General features: G+C 43.8%; 1 protein-coding gene across 1 annotated transcript in view; it reads right to left on the reverse strand.

Annotated features, from left to right (window-relative positions):
* PCLO (piccolo presynaptic cytomatrix protein) overlaps positions 1-18,135 on the reverse strand; it is a 214,747-nt gene that overhangs the window by 98,577 nt on the left and 98,035 nt on the right. Inside the window, exons 14-18 of the mRNA XM_078786299.1 lie at positions 17,122-17,208; positions 11,419-11,610; positions 4,793-4,833; positions 168-298; positions 18-44 (exon numbers count right to left, since the gene is read on the reverse strand). Coding sequence (XP_078642425.1) covers positions 18-44; positions 168-298; positions 4,793-4,833; positions 11,419-11,610; positions 17,122-17,208 — 478 coding nt within the window. The remainder of the gene's footprint in view (positions 1-17; positions 45-167; positions 299-4,792; positions 4,834-11,418; positions 11,611-17,121; positions 17,209-18,135) is intronic.

Consider the following 18,135-nt stretch of genomic DNA (forward strand, 5'->3'; position numbering starts at 1 on the left):
AACACACGTGCAAATACCTTTTGTTTTGCACCACCATGACTTGTCTGCAGAAGATCCGGAACCAAATACCGAAACAGGGAGACAAAAATTGTTGTTCACAAATAAGTGGGCCTGCAAGCACAGACTAAGGTTGTGCAGCTGAAGCCTGCACCTGGTGTTTTACTCACCCGCGCCCAGGAAGAAGGTACACCTTCACGTAGGGGTCTGAATACGTATTGTCACTGCGCAGTGCAAGGCCTCGGGCCTGCAGCACGTGCACCAAAAGGTTCTCTGCTTGCCGTTCATAGATGAACTGTAACTGGTGGCATAAACGAGAAATACACGATCAATTATTATAATCACATTTATTATTGTCACTGTTATTAAAATGTTTTATTTGCGCAGGCAGACGGGGTTTTGCAATCACGTATGTCACATCCACATGCGGGGTTGGTTGACACCTCCATGTGGAGGTTTCAGAAAGTGGAACGGAGCCCACTCAGGACTCAAAGTATCCACCTTATATGTGGTGTGTCTGTATACAGTGTGTGTGTGTGTATGCATGTGTATGTGTGTGTGTGCATGTATGTATGTGTGTGTGTGTATGTGTGTGTGTCTGTATATATGTGTGTGTATGTGTGTGTGTGTGTGTGTGTGTATGTGTGTGTGTATATGTGTGTGTGTGTGTGTGTGTGTGTGTGTGTGTGTATGCATGTGTATGCATGTGTATGTGTGTGTGTATGTATGTGTGTGTGTGTGTGTGTGTGTGTGTGTGTGTGTGTGTGTGTGTGTATGTGTGTGTGTCTGTATATATGTGTGTGTATGTGTGTGTGTGTGTGTGTGTGTGTGTGTGTGTGCATGTGTATATGTGTGTGTATGTGTGTGTGTGTGTGTGTGTGTGTGTGTGTGTGTGTGTGTGTGTGTGTGTGTGTGTGTGTGTGTGTGTGTGTGTGTGTGTGTGTATATGTGTGCATGTGTGTCCAGGCCATAACTATTTTCTTCCATTTGAGTTTTCGCCATCGAATTTTCAACAAACCTTTACTGTGATAACATGGAAAGGATTAATTAATAAATAGGTCAAAATGTCAAAGGGCAAAGTCACAGTAAGTACAAATAGCTCACATTAGTGCGTCCGCTGCTGCGCAGCACGGGACGGCCATGCTTTGTAATCGCTTCTGTGTTTCTTTCTTTTGTTCCTCTTGCATCTTGAGATGCTTTCATGTTCACCAGCTGAGCTTTTGTCATTAAATTTTCAACCATCATTTATTATGAGAATATCATCCTCGGCTATTAGCAGTCCACTGCTGGACGAAAGCCTCAGCATGTTGACGCCATGTTCCTCGGTCTCTTGCTTTGTTGTACCAATTGAATCTTCCCAAATATTTGTTCATTTCATCCCTCCATCTTCGGCACGGCCTTCCCTGTTCCTGTTGCCGTCCATTGGTCTCCATGTTGTCACTCCTGTTGTCCACCTGTTACCTGACCTTCTGCTAATGTGTCCTGCCTATTTCCATTTCCCAAGTTCGATTCCCTCCAAGACTAGAAACACCCGCTCCCTTCGGGAACATTGGCAAGTTCTCCCCCCACCCCTCCCGGGCAAAAATCGTAAGTCACACATTGTGGATTGGCAGCCATGTTGGATCAGTAATTTAGGGTATTTCCTCTCCACTCGTTGATGTAATGCATCTCGCACCGAATGTGTTTGTCGAATCGAATGCCTTATTATAATCGGCAAATACCAAGCGGACAGGTTTATTATATTCCTGACATTTTCCCTTCAGTTGATTGATGGTGTGTATGCGATCAATGGTGGAATATCCACGTCTGAAGTCCGCTGGCTCCGTTGGTCGGTTGCTATCTCGAATGCATTCCGTCCCATTGGTCAGGACCTTTGTGAAAAGTTTATATATATATTTGAAAGTCGGCTGATGGGACGCTAGTTCTTAAGATCCCGTTTGCCTCCCTTTATGAAGAGGATAATCATGTCGGCTTGTCTCCATTGCTTGGGGACTTTCCCTTGTCTTGATCAAACTGTATCACCCTCTAGTTTAGCAATCTGGACTGTGATGGTGTCTTCTTCTTCCATAATTGTGTCTATTAATACATGATCCTGCCCTGGGGCCTTTCCAGGGTTTGTAATGCATGTTTAACTTCCTGGTTTGTGTCGTCTGGTGTCTCTTCGGCTGTTGTTTGATCCAACTCTTCACCCCTTTGTCACGTTCATAAAACGGTTCATAAAATTCTTCGATTCGTTGTAGTATTTTGTCTTGATGTCTAATTTCATGTAAGAGGCGAAACTTTCAGGGTACGAGTGACACCCATGCAGAATGTTTTCATGATAATTGTGACGTCATAGGTCACGTGGTATGGCAACCATCTTGGATTTAACCTAAAACCTTTTTAAAAAACTAGAGCTTCCAGGGAAGCAGAACTCAACTATGAACTGACTGGACAACTTTAAAGTAGGTCGGGTCTCACATGCCAAGTTTGATGAAAATTCGTCAATATATGTGGACGCTAGATTGTTAACGTCGCTTCAGAGCTGAAAAAATAGCCCGGCCTAAGGCGGCCATTTTGTGACAGATCGGGTTGACATGCGACAGCAACCTACCTTATGTGGTAAGAGTCTCACACACCAAGTTTGATCAAAATCCATAAATATTTGTGGACGTTAAAGTCTTAACGTCGTTTCGGAGCTGAAAACAATATGGCGGCCTATGGCGGCCATTTTGTGACAAATCGGGTTGGAATGCAATAGCAACCTACCTTGTGTGGTAAGGGTTAAACATTCTAAGTTTGATCAAAATCTGTTAATATTTGTGGACGCTAGAGTGTTAACGTCGTTTTCATGACCAAAAACAAAATGGTCGCCTACGTCCGCCATTTTTCAACGGATCGGGCTGAAATGTAATACCAACCTGGTCCTTGAGGTAAGGATGCTGCCTGTCAAGTTTGATCAGAATCGGTTGATATTTGTGGACGCTGTAGTGTTAACGTCGAAAAGCTAACGGACGACAGACGACAGACGACAACGACAGACGACGGACGCGGGAGGGTTCAGTATGTGATGAACTCAACTGGACGGTTGTCCAGTTGAGTTAAAAATCTTCTCCCAAACCACCAAATCGATTGACTCAAAACTTTACGTGTGTCATTGACTAGGAATGGTGATTTAAAGTTGATGATGAAAATATCATTGGTCACATGGTGTAGCAGCCATACTGGATTGAAGCAAAATATTAAATAATTATATCTCTGAAACCGCTTACCCTATCGATGCGGAATTTTACAAATGTCATCTAACACCATTGTTGCATATAGTTTGAAAATTATGACATCGTAGGTCACATGGTTTGGCAGCCATCTTGGATAGAAAAACGAACCTTATGCGATCAACACGAAACTTCACAAACGTGATCCCCTACCCATACATATGCTGAGTGTACATTTTTAAGGTCATATTTGATGTGGTGTGGTAGCCATATTAGCTTGAAAGACGATAAAATCCCTTCTCTGAAACCGCTTCACTGATCGATGTAAAATCTGTCATGGCTGGTGGAAATGTGATACTTGAAAACAGCTGAAGGGATTTAAATCAAACTTGTTTATTTTAGGACAGTGAACGAGGGCATCTACCCGTTGTCACATGCAGGGACTATGCGGACTATTTATTGCGGAGGCATATTGGCGACACAGTCACATTGCTCTAGTTCGCTGTTGATTTCATCAAGTTTAGTTCAAGTACAAAGCATGGATGGGCTTTGCATTTTGGGACACTTTTTCGTTATTAGCCCCCGTTGGACTTAGTCTGAAACAGAGGCTTATGGATTGTGTCTCGTCTGTCGGACCATCCATCTGTGCATGCCTGCGTCCGCAACCATATCTCGGAAAAGTATGGACCGATTTTGTTCGTACCTGGCACAAAGACAATGCATGATGGCATACCTATGCACCTCATTTTGCTTCATGATGAGATCAAAGATGGCCGACTGGCAACCATTTTGTACTTCAATGTGTACCCAACCATATCTCGCCATGCATGGACTGATTTTGTTCCAACTTGGCACACAGATAAGGAATAATGGCTTACATATGCATGTCATTTTTTTTCGAGATCAAATCCAAGATGGCCGACTGGCGGCCGTTTTGTCACTTAAATGTGTCCCCAACCATTTCTTGAACATGCATGGACTGATTTTGTTCAAAGTTGGCACAAGCACATTTCATGAGAGGATACATAATTATGCAGAAGATTTTGTTTTGTCATCCGACCAAACATGGCCGACTGGCGGCCTTTAACTCCGAACAGCAAAATTACTAAAACCATGGGGGCTATGACATTTTATGTCTTTTTCTCCTTGGTATTATTATTTTTACCTTGACTGTAATTTGTGTATCAGGATAGCTCTGGCATGTGTCATGTCATCTCTGGGTTCAAAATCATCCTGTTTTGCCTAAAGGATACATTGCACTGTCAGCTAGACCTTGCTATTCCACGAGCCTTGCTCCTGTATTAAAAATAAGTAAAAGAAAAGTATTTATGTCAACCTTCAATTCAGTTCGAACATGCGCATTTTGCTCAATCACTTTGCCCTCTACTCTCCACTTATGTTTTAATCTTAAACTACTCTGCCCCTACATGGAGTCGAATGAACCATAAAGCCAAATGTGCCTCCAAAATAGTTTTGTCAAACTCAGTTATAATGACAAATTAAGAGCTTAAAAAGCACCACAATTCGACATACACTTAGGAGTAAAAGAATGACAAAAACTAGAAAAGTATCTTTGCTTCACGGGCAAGAAAGAAATTTACCTGAATTTCTCCAGTGACGGTGTTCGCAGACTTTGTGACCTCTGCTTGCTGCGGAGAACAAACGAACAGTCGTGAAAAAGCATTACATCACAAACCAGTCTCTTTCTGTCCAGGTATTTCCCACTTGCCCGCTACTTATAATATTGCTAGCAAACATTGCTGATAGGATTCGCTATTTATTCTTTTAACTCCACCCAGTTGTTTTTATTTTAGTTCTCCCATTGCATTCATATCCTAACTCTCCTGCACGATTAAACAACAACAACAACAACAACAACAACAACAACAACAACAACAACAGGTATTTTAACCATTATATTTCATCCTGCACCATTATATTTCCATGTATTTTTAAATCGTATGATTATTATTTTCATACTGTCATTAACTTTATTATTGAAGTGTTTTACTTCTTTTTTGTATAAATAGTCGAGGCTCATGGAAGAGCTCATGCACCGAACACATCAGAACATAACAAACAAAAAGATGACAAAAACATGCATGCATAGGGCAGACAAGCTGGACACAAAGGTTGCATAGGGTGGACAAGCTGGACACAAAGGATGCATGGGGTGGACAAGCTGGACACAAAGGATGCATAAGGTGGACAAGCTGGACACAAAGGATGCATGGGGTGGACAAGCTGGACACAAAGGATGCATAGGGTGTACAAGCTGGACACAAAGGTTGCATAGGGTGTACAAGCTGGACACAAAGGATGCATGGGGTGGACAAGCTGGACACAAAGGATGCATGGGGTGGACAAGCTGGACACAAAGGATGCATAAGGTGGACAAGCTGGACACAAAGGATGCATGGGGTGGACAAGCTGGACACAAAGGATGCATAGGGTGGACAAGCTGGACACAAAGGATGCATGGGGTGGACAAGTTGGACACAAAGGATGCATGGGGTGGACAAGCTGGACACAAAGGATGCATAGGGTGGACAAGCTGGACACAAAGGATGCATGGGGTGGACAAGCTGGACACAAAGGATGCATAGGGTGGACAAGCTGGACACAAAGGATGCATGGGGTGGACAAGCTGGACACAAAGGATGCATAGGGTGGACAAGCTGGACACAAAGGATGCATGGGGTGGACAAGTTGGACACAAACGATGCATGGGGTGGACAAGCTGGACACAAAGGATGCATGGGGTGGAAAAGCTGGACACAAAGGATGCATGGGGTGGACAAGTTGGACACAAAGGATGCATGTGGTGGACAAGATGGACACAGAAGGAAACTCAAAGATAATTCATCAGTTTCATCAGTTTTTTTCATAAGAATGTTTAACAAGCCTTCATAAGTTTTTTTTGTAAAGTTTTTGTAAAGAATACTAGTCTCTATGAATATGTCAGTCTGCATTAGCAGACATGATAAACGATAGATTTCATCAAATAAAAGTTGATGAGAGTTTGTTTACTGCCGTGGCGGAATGAGGTGCCACCGACCTTTCAATCATAAGCTTTTCTGTTGAGTAAAAAAAAAAAAAACCAAACAAGGTAAATAGGCCCGTATAAGACGATCAACAAGTGTGTACCTCATACTTCCTTGCCATCACGCAATGTGCACCATTCCACACTCCCACGGCCCAAGACCGGTGCAGGCCTGTCCTTTTCACAACTCTCTCCAAACACAAACTTGTTGTTGTTTGTTTTTTTTGTTTGTTTTTTTTGTATACTGAATCGAGGCTCGTGAAAGAGCTAACATTTATTTCACAAACAAATCAACCAGACAAACAAAATATACAAAAAGAGGGAGCGGAAGACAAGATGGGGAGAGAAGGGGAAGCACACAAACACAACATTTGAGAGCAGGGAGATGTGTGGGAGGGAGAGGGCTTGGGGGGGGGGGGGGTGAGGCGTGGGAAGGGGGGGGGGGGGGTGGTAGAGGTATAAAACACAAGGGGACCGAAATTAGCGGGGGTAGAAAAGATCAAGGTTTTGGATGGGGGAGGATAAGAGATGGTGGTAAACAGCTGTTTTAAAGACCTGGAGGGTGGAGTGGGATTGAAGAGAGTGAGGGAGTTTATTCCAGAGGCGGGAGAAAAGAGGAATGAAGGAGTGAAGGTGAGCAGAGAGTCTTGATTTTGGCAGTTTCACCAGAAGAGGGTTGCAGGCAGATCTTGTGTATCCTGCAGGAATATTTGGCGGACAGAGTACAGACATAGCAGGGTGTGCAAGGCCAGAGAGGAGTCGGTAGAAGACGGAAAGACCACCAACCTGCCTGCGGTGAGTGAGTGAAAGGCCCTTGGAGTTAGCTTCATCGCGGGAGATTCCAATGATTCTGAACGCTTTGGTTTCAACAGCGTGAAGACGAGCTAGGTGTGAGGCAGGAGCACCAGACCAGAGGGGAGAGCAGTATTCCATTGAGCTGCGGATGAAAGCCTTGTATGTGGTGAGGAGCTCAGGTGTGCCAAGGAAGGACTTCGCACGACAGAGGATGCCCAGTCGGCGACTGGCTTTGGAGGCCAGATTTGAAATGTGGTTTTCCCAGGAAAGATCATGGCAAATAGTGAGACCCATGGCAGATAGTTTACTATACTGCAAGCTCAGGCAAGGTTTCCCTTCACAAATATCCGCATTCTGCTTTGTATATTGATTCCATCTTCTTTTTGTTGTCTGCGCAGGCTGATCTTATGCTGTACCGAAATACATTATTTTATTCTCACAAATAAATGTACCTGATTACTTGGTGCCAATCCTGGCTGCTGCAATGGCTAGGAATCCAAAAGTAGCTACCTGACAGGTGCTTGAGGTCAAGCAATGTACCAATCTGTCATTCATCAAACCAGTGACGTGTGTACTAGGTCTCTAGTGGTAGGAAGTCATTTTTTAGAAAGCTTTGAGATGCAGTTTATAATTAATCTTGATGTACTCCATTAATAGATACGAAATTAATCAATGTTTATTAAAAGTAAATGCATGGGGTGTATAAAACCAATTTCAAGGTGCTCTTCACATGGAACACTGTAGTCAACGCCAAGCACACAGGCACAACAGTAGAGAACAACGACATCGGGAGATCTGTTCGAAGGGAGAGGGCTAGGAGGGAGAGGGGAGGGGGAGGGAAGGGGTACACGGTACAAAACAAATTGACACTACAAGGAATTTCAGGAATGAAGTCTGGGATTGAAAGATGTGGATTTTGGGTGAATTAACGGGGGAAGAAAAGATCAAGGTTTTGGATGGGGGAAGATAAGAGATGGTGGTGAACAGCTGTTTTAAAGACCTGGATGGAGGAGTGGGATTCAAGAGAGTGAGGGAGTTTGTTCCAGAAGTGGGAGAAAAGAGGAATGAAAGAATGAAGGTGAGCAGAGAGTCTTGATTTTGGGAGTTTCACCACAAGACGGTTGCTGGCAGATCTTATGCGACCTGTAGGAATATTCGGGGGACAGAGCACAGACAGAGCACAGATAGAGCTGGGGGAGCAAGGCCGGAGAGGAGTCGGTAGAAGACAGAAAGACCACCTACCTGCCTGCGGTGAGTAAGTGAAAGACCCTCAGAATCAGCTTCATCGCGGCAGATACCAATGATCCTGAAAGCTTTGGTTTCTACAGCGTGAAGCCGAGCTAGGTGTGAGGCAGGAGCACCAGCCCAGAGTGGAGAGCAGTATTCCATTGAGCTACAGATGAAAGCCTTGTATGTGGTGAGGAGCTCAGGTGTGCCAAGGAAGGACTTCGCACGACGGAGGATGCCCAGTCAGTGACTGGCTTTGGAGGCCAGCATGGAAATGTGGTTTTCCCAGGAAATCATGGCAGATAGTGAGACCCAAAAGCTTGAGTGACAGAACTTCTTGGAGAGGATTGTTGAGAAAGTAGATGGGAGGGTTTTCCAGAGTCGGAAAGATCATTGATGAAGACCAGAAAAAGCACAGGGCCCAGAACACTGCCTTGAGGAACTCCAGCCTGAACAGGAATGGGGAGATGAGAGAAATCCATTCAGGGCCACACGTTGTCTACGACCAGAGAGGAAGTCCGCAAGCCATGAGTGGAGATTTCCATGGATTCCATAGGATGAGAGTTTGGTAAGCAGAGCGGGGTGCCAGACCGTATCGAAGGCACGATATATGACAAGGGAGACGACTCTGATTTCCTGTTTGGCATTGAGGACCTCCATCCATTGTTGAGACAACAGAAGCAGCATGTCCAGAGTAGAATGACCTGGTCTGAATCCAAATTGATGATCAGAGATCAAGCCATTGGAGAAGAGGAAGGATTTGATATCCGAAGCAATGATAGATTCCATGACCTTGCTGATCATTGGGAGCAGGCTGATTGGTGATTAGTTGCAAGGATCTGTTTTTGCACCTTTTTATGTAAAGCGGGAATGTTGGCCGATTTCCAATGACCTGAAGCAAAAGAGAGAGTGAAGAGAACAGAGAGAGGGTGTGAAAGAGCTACAGAGCAGGATTTTAGGACCTGTGGGCTGATGCTATGTGGTCCTGTTGCAGAATCAGAATCGAGGTTAGACAGAAACTTTTCCACCTTGTCAGGAGAGAAGGACACAGAGTCCAGGAGCAGCTGGGTATGTGGGTACAGAGAGAGATGGGTTTGGGACACAAGATTTTGAGGCAAACACAGAGTTGAGGCATTCAGCTTTTTCACATGCGGAGTCAGCTGTGTAGCCGTTTGCGGTGAGGGGGGGGATGGAAGGGGAACAAACATCAGAAACAGATTTGAACAGACGCCACCAGGATTTGGAAGAGGGAGACAGGTTTGAGAGTTCAGTGTTGAGAGTTGAGAGATATTGTTTCCTGGCTGTCCTGAGGGTGGACACACACTTGTTCCGAGCTTTGTGAAAGGAACTGAGATTGCCTTCCTTTGGATTTGCCTTCCATGAGGCGAAGGCAAGTTGTTTCATGGCAATTGCCTCACCACAAGATTCTGTGTACCATGGACGGGAGGAAGTGTATGACAACTGAAGACGATATGGGATAAATCTGTGCATGAGAGAGAGCAGTTTTCTTTGGAAGATTCCCAGGAAGAGTTTATGTCAGAGGCAGTGGAGATGGGAGACCAGTCCAGGTGATTGATGGCTGCCTGAAGACAGTGCCAGTCGGCCTGAGGGGGTGAAAAGAAAAATCCAGAGAGAGGTCGAACGTGAATAACAAAAGATCATTAGAGGCGACTGTGCAGGCATCGAGGTTAACCAGGCCCCAAAAACACAAACGACCAAACAGACTGACTAATACACAATTGTGCACGAAATGCAAAACACGATCGAACCAGAAACACAGTAGACACAAGTAGAGCAAAACAAAATACTTCACTTTGAGAAAAAAAAAAACTTAACTTTGATCGACGTAGACGAGCTCAGACGACACACAACCTCACCCGGGGAACCGGAAACGGAAGTCCCATGGTTTATTATTTTGTTTATTTGTAAAGTACAATGGTTTATTTAAAAACATACGGGGAGAAGGTTAGATAAGATGCTTGGTTAATAACTGGACAGATCTAGCGGTCAACAGATACAAACAGATGATGTGACACATGATCTTATACACAAGAGAAATAAGGCCTAAACCCAACTAGTGGCTCTAATTACGAGACTCTCTCAAAGAAGGGGAACAAAACAGACGAGGTCTTGTGACAGGTATGAGTTGGTCTCTGGGTCCATCACAATGGCGGTTTGAGAAGGCTTAGGTGCGCAGGAAGTACCAATGAGGGGCATTGAGTAGCGATGATGGTGGAGGCAGTCCAAAAGCTCCTTCCATTCGGGCGATGAAACAGAGAATGATGTTTTCTTTGCAGAGGTCCGACTCCAAAAGTCGTGCGACTGCGTGGTCACGGCCTTCAACAGCCCTTTTTTTTTTTTTTTTTTTTGTATACAGATTCAAGTCCCGTGGAAGAGCTAGAACACTAAATGGATCAGGACACAACAAAACAAAAAGAACCGCAGGAGGAGAAGGGGGAAATGCCAACAGCAGAGTGGAGGGAGACAATATATGGAGACAGACAAACAAGGGGTGTGGGTAATGATGAGGGGTAGAAGAGAATGTAAGGCGTGTACAAGATGGATACAGAAGCAAAATTTTGGCAGGGGTGCGGAGTGGTTTAAGAGGTGAAGAAAATATCATGGTTTTGGATGGAGGCTGCCATTTTAGATGATCATCAATTAACAATAGCAATAATTCTTAAACCTAGTAGTTTAAATAATTGTCCACTCGGTTTGCACCAAGATATCGTAATCACAATCACATGACATTTAAAATACAGCTAAGGGCCATTTGGCCTTTCATGCCTGTACCACGTCCACATGCCAACACTCCGAACCTAAGGCAGTTCCTGCCAATCGAGGGATGAACCTGAAGAAGAGCTGAAGTTGTACAATTCTAGCCACTGATCTATGTTTTCTGCAATACCATGAGGAGCAGTGTAAATCGCTCCCTGTGCCTGGTATTATCTGAAGGTCAGAATGGTGTTATCTGAAAGTCCAGAAAGAAAGAAGCCAACAGAGTCCAGTGATGCTTCTGGATTTAAGGGATCAGAGAAAGAACCCATGAGTTACGTACAAACTAAGTTTCCATGAAGCCATGCACTCGCATCTGCATTTCCGCAATGTTTCACCAATGAAGTCGAGTAATTTGAAGTGGCCCGGCCCATTGTTGACATGGACCCACCTTGCTGTGGCGCTTCCGGCTGCTCACTGAAGTGGATGTCGCAGGAGAGCTAGGCCTTGTTGGACTATCTGCACAACCTTGCCCAGCCGCCTCCCCTTCGGTATTAGCAGCTCCACTGCCTTGTGCCACCTTGCGCAGCTCGTAGGCAAGTTGCTTGGGGTCGACGCCGGGAGATTTCTGTTTGTGCACTGGGGCATGGACATAGTGAGCACTTTTTCATTTACATTCATTGTTACTTTGATGCATTCCGTGCATGATGTAAGCTGCAGAGACATCTGAATCTCTAAGGCCACAGAAATGAAATAATCTCATTCGGTGACAATAATGACATAACCAAAGTATGAAATGGAGCTTTAAAAGGCTATGAACGGCAGTTACCATTTTATGACGTGATGTGTAAATAAATAGATTAACATATTTCTTCCAAAGCAGAAAAGGACAGCTGGGTTGCCATTTGAAATGTTTGCAAACACTAAATATAAAGTTTGAAATGTTGACGTGTTCACCCTTTCTGCGAAAGGTTTAATCGTTAAAAAATAGTAAGATCCAAAAAGGTATTCTTCCGTATCACGCGACTTACCTTATGTGTAAATTTGCATTATTGAGTGAATGTCTCACCTTGTATTTTTCAAGTCACACAAACAGCAGTTGCTTAAGTTGAGGGGAAATTGTTCTGTACTTTTGTGTTAATAGTTACAAATTTCAACATAAAATCAACTTAGTGGGTGGTCTTTCTGTCTTCTACCGACTCCTCTCCGGCCTTGCTCCCCCTGCTCTATCTGTGCTCTGTCCCCCATATATTCCTGCAGGTCGCACAAGATCTGCCAGCAACCCTCAAGACTCTCAAGACGCCAAAATCAAGACTCTCTGCTCACCTTCACTCCTTCATTCCTCTTTTTTCCCGCCTCTGGAATAAACTCCCTCACTCTCTTCAATCCCTCTCCTCCCTCCAGGTCTTTAAAACAGCTGTTCACCACCATCTCTTATCTTCCCCTATCCAAAACCTTCATCTTTTCTACCCCCGCTAATTTCACCCCAGATCTACGTTTTTGAAATACCGACTTCTTTCCTGGAGTTCCTAGAAGTGTTCATTTGCTTTGTACCGTGTATTCCTCCCTCCTGCCTCAGCCCTCCCCCTTCCACAGATCTACCGGCGTCCCTGTTCTCTTCTGTTGTTGTGCTTGTGTGCTTCCCTCTCTCTCCCCCTCTTGTCTCCCGCTCCCTTCATTGCATGTATTGTGTCTGTGCATGTTTTTCATGTTCAATGTGTTAACTCTTACATAAGCATTGATTCTGTATACGAAAAATAAAAAATAATAAAAAAATAAATAAATAAAAAACTTACCCAATGCTCGCACATCGTACTGCATGAATACAATGACACTTTATGGTCAACTATCGGTAGAGCAGTGAAAGCCCAGCCGTCCATGAACAGATTCATATCCTTCTATGAAACTTATTCACATTTCAATACACAGGTGTATACTACAAAATATTCCCCCTAACAATATTAAAACAATTCTTGTATTTAATTATTTTGTCCATTCTTGTTTGTTTTCGCTCATCATTTACTTATAGTTATTGTCTGATAAATTGATAGTTTGTTGTTGAAGGCATTTCACCACAAGCTAAATAGCCTTTCGGAAATGCCCCAACACTCCGTCACACAAAAGTGAATTATTATTTATTTTTACTTACCCGTATGGAAATAAACCTTGAACCACAGTGGCAAAAGTTACAACACCCATTACAACACTGTCTCGTCCACCAATATGAATATTGTTACGGATATATCACCTTGGGGGATAATTGGGAATAGATTAGAATGGTTATTTCTTAGTACACGTAGTTCCAAGTGTATTGTAATCTCTTAATTGGCAGGACGTGCCAAGAATGGCACCTCATAACCTCACCCCATCATTTTAATGTTTAAGCCCCATCTTCCTCTTCTCGTATATTCTCCGAACAGCCCCCATTGTAAATCTGTCTATATGTGTTTTTTTGTTTGTTTGTTTTTTGTGTACTAAGTCGACGCTCTTGTAAGAGCGAACACATAGCACATATAATAAAGGGAGCGGGAGACAAGAGGGGGAGAGAGGGGTTAACACAACAGCAGTGGAGAACAGAGATATCGGGAGATCTGTGGAAGAGAAAGGGCTGGAGCAGGGTACATGGGATAAATGAGATGGACACTACAGGGACTTTCAGGAAAGAAAACAGGGAATTTGAAGGACGTGGGTTTGGGGTGCATTAAGGGGGTAGAAATTATCAAGGTGATGGGGGAAGATATGAGATGGTGGTTAACAGGTGTTTTGAAGACCTGGAGGGAGGAGTGGGATTGAAGAGAGTGTGGGAGTTTATTCCAGAGGCGGGAAAAAAGAGGCATGAAGGAGTGAAGGTGAGCAGAGAGTCTTGATTTTGGCAGTTTCACCAGAAGAGGGTTGCAGGCAGATCTTGTGTATCCTGCAGGAATATTTGGCGGACAGAGTACAGACATAGCAGGGTGTGCAAGGCCAGAGAGGAGTCGGTAGAAGATTGAAGGACTGCCAATCTACCTGTGGTGAGAGAGTGAACGGCCCTCAGACACAACTTCATCACGGGAGATACCAATGATTCTAAAGGCCTTGGTGTCTACAGTGTGAAGCCGAGCTAGGTGTGGAGACAGGAGCGCCAGCTAAGAGGGGAGAGCAGTACTCCATCAAGCTGCGGATGAAAGCTTTGTATGTGGTGAGGAGCTCAGAGGTGCCAAGGAAGGACTTCGCATGATGGAGGATGTCCAGTCGGCGACTGGCTTTGGAAGCCAGCTTGGAAATGTGGTTTTCCCAGGAAAGATCATTGCGGATAGTGAGACCCAAAACCTTGAGTGACAGAACTTCTTCGACAGGATTGGTGAGAAAGTAGATGGGAGGGTTTTCCAGACGGTCTTTTCGGAGAGACATAGTGAGAGTGTGAAACTTATCGGGATTGAAAGACATGTTCCATGCGTTTGACCACCTTGTAATTTTATCCAGGTCTGCAGAGAGTGAAGAGGTTGCAGCATGCCTGTCTGAAGGATGAAGGATGTCAAGGCAGAAGATGGAGTCATCCACAAAGAGATAAAGAGGATTTTCCAGAGAGTCAGAGAGGTCATTGATGAAGATTAGAAAAAGGACTGGGCCCAGAGCACTGCTTTGGGTACTACAGTCTTGATAGGGAGAGGAGATGAAAGGATTCTGCTGAGGGCCACAACATTGACGACAAGAGTATAGGAAGTCAGTAATCCAAGAGTGCAGTTGGCCATGTATGCCACAGTCAGACAATTTGGGGAGCAAGGCAGGCTGCCAGACTGTTTCAAAAGCTAATGAAATGTCCAGACAGACGGCCCTGATCTCATGTCTGACACTGAGGACCTCCATCCATTGTTGGGAAAGTAGGAGCAGCATGTCCAAGGTGAAGTGACCTTGTCTGAAACCAAATTGGTGATCTGAGATGAAGTTGTTGGAGAAAAGGAAGAATTTCATGTCAACTGTGATGATGGATCCCATGACCTTTCTGATGATTGGAAGAAAGCTGATAGGTCTGTTGTTGAGAGATCAGTTTTTGCACGTTTTATGTTGTGCAGTGATGTTGACTGATTTCCAAGCAGATGAAAGATGACCTAAGGTAGATTATCGGGTGAAAAGGGTAGAGAGAGGAGGTGCAAGAGCAGCAGGGCGGGTTTTAGGACACGTGAGCTGATGCCGTCCAGCCCAGTTGCAGAGTCAGAGGGTTGAAGGAACCTTCTCCACCTTCTCAGAAGCGAAAGGCACATAGTCCAGGAGCATTTATATATGACAAGGAAGGATGTATACCAAGTGTAAAGAGGTGGGGACACAGGATTTGGAAGGAAATAGAATGGAGACATTCCGCCTTTTTACAAGCGAAGTCAGCTGTGATGCCATTTGAAAAGAGGGAAGGGATGGAAGTCGAGCATATTCTGGAGACAGACTTAACAAGGTGCCACCAGGTTTTAGAGGAAGGATACAAGTTTGAAAGTTCATTGTTGAGGTTGGACATATGTTGGTTTCTGGCTCTCCTGAGAGTAGACACACACTTCTTGTGGAAGTTTTGGAAAGCACTGACATTACCTTCAGTTGGATTTACCTTCGAGGAAGAGAAGGCAAATTGTTTCAGAGCAACTACTTCACCACAGGATTCAGTGTACTACAGATGGGAAGAGGGGAAGGATAAATGCAGGTGAGATGGGATTAACCTGTGCAAGAGCGAGAGAGAGCAGGTTTCTGTGGAAGTATTCCCAGGTGAGTTAACATTAGGGGCAGTAGATATGGGAGACCAGTCCTGAAGAAAGATGGCTGCTTGTAGTCTCTGCCAATCTGATTGAGTGAAATGCTAGATTCGCCGACGTTGAGGCAGCTCTCTGAGAATAACCAGAGAGATGTTGACTTTCATAAGTATATGATCAGATGAATCAAATGGCGCAGATAAAGAGGAATTTATTCCCATTTTGCAAGCGGAAAAGGTTTGATTCCCGACAGAGCATTCAGATGACCTTCATGTGACGCATGACACTTGATTGCCCAAAGCTCCATTGTTTCACGTTTTTACATCAATTTGATTAGGGGTTGAAAGTTTTTTTTATTGTGATGTTGACCTTCTGCAAGTAAAAACAAGAATGAGCAATCAGAGATTGCAGACCCTCACCGGGAAATGTTTTTAGTGGTTTTTAAGGCTTTTGTGTTTAAACAAATATGGCGGCCGAACCACGTGACCGATTACGTCATCATTTTTTTTTTCTCCAACAATTTATCCCTAGATTGTGCTCAAGAAATTTCATCTTGATCGGATGAAGCTTTGTACTTGTCGAATTAGGATGTCATAATGGAGGCACCCATGACATCATCATTAACATATGTTATTCCCCATGCAGAGTTCTTTACAATGAGACATGTCTCAAATTTTGCTATTCAGCGCTTTCGGAGGTAAAGAGCTGCAAAGTTTTTCAGTTTTTCCAAGATGGCGCCCGTACCATGTGACATTCACGCCATTATTTATCAGTAAAAATTCTACAGGTGGAGGTGCACCTATGGTGAAAATTTCCTGTCAATCGGACCAACGGTTGCAGACAAAATCATATTTAGTCAAAATGGTTAGAGCATCTGCTCTGAGTACAGGAAGGCCGGTAGTTTAAACCCCGGCAGAGTCATAACAAAGACTTAAACCATTGTATGTGCTTTTTCGCAATATTTGATTTCGCAAGTTGCAAACAGACTCGCTCATATATATATATATTATAGCACGCATCGTTTTCATCACAATAATTATTATGCACTTTAGAAATTGTTTTAGCACAAAGAAACAAGATTTTACTTCGGGAATGAAAGGGAGAATGCAAAAATGGCCGACTTGAAATATTACCCGATTTCGGAATGCCCATGGGTGGCAGACTGGAGATATTATTATTTCTGGCCTAAGAGGAGTGGAAGAAGAAGAAGAAGAAGAAGAAATGGTGGAAGAAGAAGAAGAAGAAATGGTGGAAGAAGAAATGCGGGCAAGGGGGTTAACAAGGGGAGATGCAGAAAATAGGGCAAGATGGAGAAGATTGTCATGGGGACCGCAAGGCTAACCCCCGCTCTGGCAGGGAAAATGGCCTTAAAATGCATGTTGTTGTTGTTTTGGCCTAAGAGTATGCGTATATGTATATGCATATCGATGAGACTTACTGGTGACAGGATACTCCTGAAGATTGAGAGAGTTGGGATTCCCAGAGTCAGACAGCATGTTGAAATCCCTGGGAATAGACACGGAGAAGCCAAAGAGATAATCAAAAGCCCCATTAAAGAGACTTTGACTCAATGAGGGTTGGCCAGCCTCCTCATCCCCAAAAAATATTGCCAAAGACCATGATGCAATCGGCAGTTATTCATACAACTTTACCAGGAGTTGTGTATTTTCAAAAACGCTCGACAGCAACAATGTTAATGCAAAAATAAGGTAATATTCATAACCTCTTTTACTATACAGAGCACTCGCTTCTTTTCAACAGAATTGAATGGGATTGTACTGTCGGCTGAAGGTTTGCTCACACAAACTAGAGGTTCCAGGGAACCTGAACTCCACTGGTCTATATCAATATGGTCAGAATATGCATAATAGAACCACAAACTATATCGTTTATATGTGCTAAAGAGGTACAGTAACGTTGAAGGTATCTCATGTTTAAACAGGAACTAGAAAAAATTGAGTTTTAAGTGAGGCATGAAAAGTAAAACTACAATTACTTTTCTCAGATTTCAGACTTGAATTTATTTAGAAAGACTTCGTCAAACAATATACATGTATACACCACACACACACACACACACAAGTTTCATCAAATTTGATCAGTATTTGTGACTTTTAGAGCTTGGGCGTCGTCCAAACTGATGTTTATGGGTCAAGTCATGTCATAGGTCACGACGAGGTCATTTTTCGGACATCGTCAAAACCCGTAATATATGTGTTGAGGTTTGTTACATACTGTCTACACACCAAGTTTCAACCTTCTTGCTGCATTAGGAAGTACCAGATTGACAAAAATGGATTTTTCAATATGGCCGCCCTGCTGCGCCCATTTTTGGGCGTGCAACGCCCAAATGCAATCCCAAACTAGTTTATGTCTTATAGCCCAGCAGATATGTGAAAAAATTGTGCTTTTGGTGATACAAGCATGAAATTTTGAACACTGATAGAGCATA

Source organism: Myxine glutinosa, chromosome 11, assembly GCF_964187855.1.
Source record: "Myxine glutinosa chromosome 11, kmMyxGlut1.1, whole genome shotgun sequence".
NCBI lineage: Eukaryota > Metazoa > Chordata > Myxini > Myxiniformes > Myxinidae > Myxine > Myxine glutinosa.